The 6,101-nt window shown below is 26.0% G+C and overlaps 1 protein-coding gene across 2 annotated transcripts; it reads left to right on the forward strand.

Moving 5' to 3' along the window:
• The first annotated feature begins 2,957 nt into the window (after positions 1-2,957).
• Positions 2,958-4,612, forward strand: LOC126908369 (small nuclear ribonucleoprotein F). 2 transcript variants are annotated; one of them, XM_050690372.1, is made up of 3 exons: positions 2,958-3,139; positions 3,227-3,444; positions 4,446-4,612. In XM_050690372.1, the coding sequence occupies exons 2-3, from the start codon at positions 3,248-3,250 to the stop codon at positions 4,516-4,518; spliced, it is 270 nt and encodes an 89-aa protein (XP_050546329.1). In that variant the 5' UTR covers positions 2,958-3,139; positions 3,227-3,247; the 3' UTR covers positions 4,519-4,612. The 2 variants fall into 2 exon arrangements, with proteins under 2 accessions (XP_050546329.1, XP_050546328.1); XM_050690371.1 differs by having other exon boundaries at positions 2,986-3,146.
• Positions 4,613-6,101: the final 1,489 nt, after the last annotated feature.

The raw sequence follows: 6,101 nt of genomic DNA on the forward strand, positions 1-6,101 counted from the left end.
GAAAGCAGCAGGCGCGTAACGTGGAGGTAGTGACGAAAAATAACGATACGAGAATCATCCTCCGTAATCGGAATGAATACACTACATATCTCTTAATGAGAATAAAGTGTATTAATATATAAGTTTTAATAGTAATTAGAATATATATATATTTAAAGGGACTTAAGTACGTAAACGTATCATGCATGAGGTATAGCCGTGTTTATGTGGGCGGGCATGGCGGAGGGAACATTATACACGAGGCATATACGGCAGCAGAGGCGTCGGCTGTAGGAATATATAAATGAATATTAACATATACGCATATACGTACAAATATTAATATATAATCTTCGCATAATATCGCGGCACTTTCGCTGGCATCGACGACGCGTTGTCCGGCGTGTTCCTCGGACGTCAACAGGTTAGCAGCGTTGATAGCGACGCCGCGCGAGTGCGGATCGAATCGTAGACGTTGTCACTTTGACAACGGGTAGAAGACTACGGTATCATTTGCGGCGGAATGTCGTCGGGCGTGCGGCGCTTGCTGGACTTTGCACAGCGGCGTATAACGCGAGGTGTTGGTCAGTCAAATACTCATAATAGGGCGACGGCTGATAAAGGTGGCACGAGTCGTTATATATATACATAATTGATGACGCGCGCGCGTCTACGGGTTAGAAAATATTGTTGTCTACGAGTGGGGAGCGGGGTGGGACGAATGCATTACAACAGTATAGTCTCAAGGTCATACACGACGGGATACGCGACATAATAACACGTGCCGCGTGGAGTTACAAACTTACAAACAAACAACAAACGACAAACAACAAACATACAAGTGAAACTAATATAAGCGTGTTAAAAAGGCACACAGGTAGGGACGATTACATAATCAAAACTCACGACGAATACCAACAATGTTTAACAAAATACAATAAAATAATCACGTGACATAAAAACGGTAACACTGAAGATGACTAGCTGCTGATAGTGGCGTGGGTCGCCACATGATAATTGATAATGCGCATTCGGCATTAGCTGTTAAGCGTCTAAAATGTTTCTGTTATCAACGCCTATCCAGTTACCAGATTTCAATATCTAATACGGCAAATACAGTATTATCGGTAAAAACAAAAACCACAATAGTCAATAATACATTTTGCAAATCTAGTATTATCAATTATTGTAAAATGATACCAAATATTACTTATATTACGATTCATTGTTAAATAAATAAAATAAAACTATCAAAAACAAACAATCAAATATATCAATTATACCCTATGATATGTAGAAGAAGAATGTGCTTCATTTGTATTATCTTATAGACATAAGATTTGGTATAATAATTCAACATGTTAATACCAGTCTAGAAATGGAATTTTATTGTTTATTTTTATATTTTTCGTTCATACATTTAATTATGAAACATACTAAAAATAGCTTTTATTAGTCTTGTCTGGACATGCACATTCAGAGAAATAGGCATAGTTGGAAAAATGATATATGTCATCTCTCCATAATGTCATAAAAGATTAAACAATATGCAATGTAATAATGTATAATAATAATAATTTATAGTTTAAAAATAAAAATGTTTTGGACTATTTAGTAATGTTTTATTTACTATGTATTAATCTATACACCACCCATCCAAAATACATTTTCAATTCAACATAAAATACTTGGTACTGTACTAAGATACATTTATTTTATTAATAAAGTACTTGAAACACTAACGACAGTTTTTCCAAGTATGATAATAATTATATTAATTTATTTATTTATGAAAAACAATACATAACATTTTTAATTATATAGAAAATAAATTAAAAAAATATATTTCCCAATGAGCATTTTTAATTAATTAATTGTTTTTTTATTAAATATTGTAATATAAGGAATTAATATAAAATTTCCTAAAAAATAATGTCCAAACACATTTTGCTTTTTTGACCAATCACAATTTTCAATTTGCTTGAATTTAGAGTTGATTCTTGAATCTTCTTCAAATTCAAATTCAATTCTTGAATTCTTGATTCTTTAGAGTTGAAATTCTTGAAATTTAATATTTATTATACTCATGTTAAATAGAACAAATCCTAATGTCCGTTTTAATCATTTAGAAAAAATATTTTTGAAATAAAGCCCATAAATATGATTGTTAATTGAAGTTCACATTATTTTTCAGTCTCCAATATTTTATGTCTATATTTTATAAACCATGTGTTATGTCAAACGGTTCACCTTCACAGTTCACACTAACACGGCTTAAACATTATATATATATTAATGTAATATTATAACCGTTGGATATCATAGTATCATACGCCAGTTGAATAAATTATACATCATACTGCCCGCCATCAATGCCTTGAGCCCCTGGCCCTAACGAAAATAATGATTTCTACAGTGTTATTGCTAATTGCTATAAACATTAGCTGTTAATAACTAAAAATTAATGATAAGCATTATGTTACGAGCTGTTTTTACAAAATATCAATAGCTGCTATTATTTACTGCTATTTTAAAATAGCATTAGCAGATGTTAAAAAAAAAATAGCAGTTTACCATCACACTTATTTCTAAAGTAACAATAACAGTTTGTAATAGTTATCAAAATTAATTACAAGTTGCATTACTATGGCTTACATTTTATTGGTGGACTTATCCACTTTGATTGACCGTACAATAATAACATTGATGTAAATGTTTACATAATAGTATATACCATGGTTTTAGTTGCTAAAAACTGTGGTATAAGTATTATCTTTTAGGACATTGTAAATTTGTATAATTTAACTATCATTGATTTACAGTAAACAGATTTTTATCTCTTCAGGATTAGAGTTCCCCCCTCCTAAAATTACAATAACCAATAAAATAACACTATCATAATTCTTCAGATTTACCGCATTTTTAGGACTTAGGAAGTTATTAAGTAACGTTATTAGTGTTATTTTAAACCAAGTGCCAAGGATATTTACAATATTAATAGAAATTTTAATAAAATTTTACAACTAATAATTTTATATATTCTACTTAGTCAATTGTATTATTTTTTCACAAAAATATTTAAAACATTATTAACATCGCATTATTATTTGTGTGTATCATACTAATATTTTATTCCAATAATTCATTATTTATTTTATAAGTACGATGTATGTTTACATTATATATCCGTTACTAAAATAGTTAAATTTGTATTACAATATTAAGGATGAAATATTTTTTTTTTTAGAAAGAATTCAACTCTTCAATCATGACTACTATGCCAGTTAATCCTAAGCCATATTTAAATGGTCTTATGGGTAAAACAATAATTGTAAAATTAAAGTGGGGTCATGAGTACAAAGGATTTTTGGTATCTACTGACAATTATATGAACATTCAATTAGCTAGTGCAACTGAATTTGTTGAAGGGAGTGAACCAGCTCTTCTTGGCGAAATTATGGTTAGGTATGCTCTAAAATTTAAATTCACTATTATATCACCTATTAAAACCTCCATTATCTGAACTATAGTTATCCAAATGCTCTGTTTTTCAATTTTTATATTGAAAAGATAAAATAAAAATTAGTTCATGTAAAATTAATCCAAGCAATTATTGCAGGCCTCTTTTAACTTTTAGCTACAATGCAATCTGAGAATTTATTGTTATGAATAGACAACAAAAAATTCTCAGCTTTTACTGGATCAATTTTGCTAATCTATATGTAAAGAGACTTGAATATAGTTAAAAACATCAGCTTTAATAATTAAAAGTTTAAAAATTTAAGCTATTTTAAGACATTTATGTAATTGAAAATGTTTTGATTTTTTTTTTTTGGATTCTAGAAGAAAAAAATAAAAAACTTATTGGTAACATTATAGACCATAGACATTATTTGTACTTGTTTTTTTTAGTTAGGTTTTTTTTAAAATGTAAATCAATTTTTTGGTAGTTGCAAAAGTGTTTAAAATAATTTTTATTTTATTAACTTACTTCATTCATTCATTACTACTACTCATGAATATTTTCAGAAAATAAATTCAAAAAGTGTTTGGGTATTTAATTATACTATCACTTTTATATAACATTTTTCTGACATTTATTTTACTAATTTTATAGGAAATGATATTTGCTAATAATACAAATATAAAGTATGCAAAATATGACTATACTTCTAAAATATGCACTATAAAACTTCACAGTTTTATTACTATTATTACTAATTGGATTTGTATTTCATTTAGCATGATTTGTATTGTAGCAAAATAACATGCAAATGCATGAATATACAGCTCTGATAATAATCAATAATATTAACATTTTAAAGTTCTGTTTTTGGTACTTCATTATATTTTAAGGTATTGATACGTTACCAGTTTAAGTATGTTATTTATTACATATGTGGTAATGGTGGCATTTAGATGTTTTATTGCTAATAATAGTATTTATATTTTTGAATTAATTTTAGGTGTAACAACATTCTATATATTAGATCAGTAGATGATGAAAGTGAAGGAGCTGAAGTTGACATGAAGGAATAAGTATAAAATGGAAGTTTTAATGATTCTAAAACTTTATGAATTTACAAATTTGAATGCTTCTTATCATAAAAAATATAATGATTCTTACAAATGATTTTTATTTATTATATCTCTAAATATATCAATATCTTTTTTTTTATGAAAATAATAATTAAGTTTTTATAAAAAAACAAATCTATATTGAAAGTTCTTCTTAAAAGTTAACTGTTCAAGTTCAATTCCTTTAATAATATATGAACTAATTTAAGTTTATCACAATGAACTTTTATTTTTAATTAATGACAAAACTGAAGAAAAATTTTTAAATATTTTATGAAATAAAATGTATAATTTTTTTTTATGTATGGTTTGGAAAATTTATCTTAAATAGAAATCCATATGCATTCGTTCTAACATTAAATTTTTTTAATAAAACAAATGAATTTGACATGTATTGATGCTTATTGGGTAGTTTCTTTAAATTTCAAGTAAAACTTAACATATTAAATAAAAAAATATATGCAGAGGGAAAGTAGAAAAAGCTATATAAGTTTATTATATATGTATGTTGCGATTGAAAATAAAAACTTGATAAATTAAACAAATAAAATGTATATAACAAATAAAAACGGTAGCACAGTGTGAGCGTGGCATAATTGGGACTAGTATATATGATATATGATAGTGATTAAAATCACTTTCATAAGAAATGCTTCGATGTAAATCTGTAGATATTGTTTAATTTTAAGAAATTAGTGGTGGATTATTCAAAATCAAAATTCTAACTCAAAAATAATTAAGGAAAAATTGCAAAACATCATTGCTAATGGTAAACGTTCATCATATTCGTTTTTTTAAAACAATTGGCAATTTAAGCTAATTTAAATATTAAAATTAATTTTTTCGACTCAAAAGAAAAAAAAATTGAAATATGTTGAACTATGTCAATTAGTTTTATATAATATTCATGAAAATCAGTGTACCCCATTATAAGGTATATTAAAATAAATTAAAATACAATACCAAGAATTTTAACACAAAAATAGCACATTTTTGAATATGATAACCATGTCCACTATATCTCGAAATTTTTTTAGTAATATTTTAGTATATTAAATAAGCTTTAATTTAATATTAAATAAAAATGTCAATATTTCCTGAAAATTTTCAAAAAATTTTAATTTGTGTGTAATAATTGTTTTATTGAATCCCACTGAAGTAAGATATTCAAAAAATGTATATCAAATGAAAAATATGAACATAAAATATTTATAAAAAAATAATTGTATTGATCATTTTTCAAAAAGTTATAGTAATTTAAAGTTAAAAAAAATAAAATATGAAATCGTAAATTTTAACACCAAAATTGCATGTTTTTTATCTACAACAACCATTTGTACATAATAGATAAGTCGTCAGGACAATTTTCTTTTTGAACTTATAGTACATAATATTAGCTTTATTTTAGCATATGTATGAAGTTATGGCAATTAAAAAAAAAAAAAAAATTTTTTTAAAAATGTCAAAATTTTAATGATTTTAAAAATTATAATTTTTTTTGAGACCTTCTTCCATTTACAGGAAACGAGGAAAAATTTTGTAAT

The sequence above is a fragment of the Daktulosphaira vitifoliae genome, unplaced genomic scaffold (assembly GCF_025091365.1).
Source record: "Daktulosphaira vitifoliae isolate Bord-2020 unplaced genomic scaffold, ASM2509136v1 Scaffold_5, whole genome shotgun sequence".
Classification (NCBI taxonomy): domain Eukaryota; kingdom Metazoa; phylum Arthropoda; class Insecta; order Hemiptera; family Phylloxeridae; genus Daktulosphaira; species Daktulosphaira vitifoliae.

Bases quoted from the DNA above. Each gene is read 5' to 3' on its own strand.
- LOC126908369 (XM_050690372.1), top strand. From the start codon at position 3,248: ATGACTACTATGCCAGTTAATCCTAAGCCATATTTAAATGGTCTTATG. The intron at 3,445-4,445 runs GTATGCTCTAAA...AATTAATTTTAG, and splicing joins CTTGGCGAAATTATGGTTAG to GTGTAACAACATTCTATATA.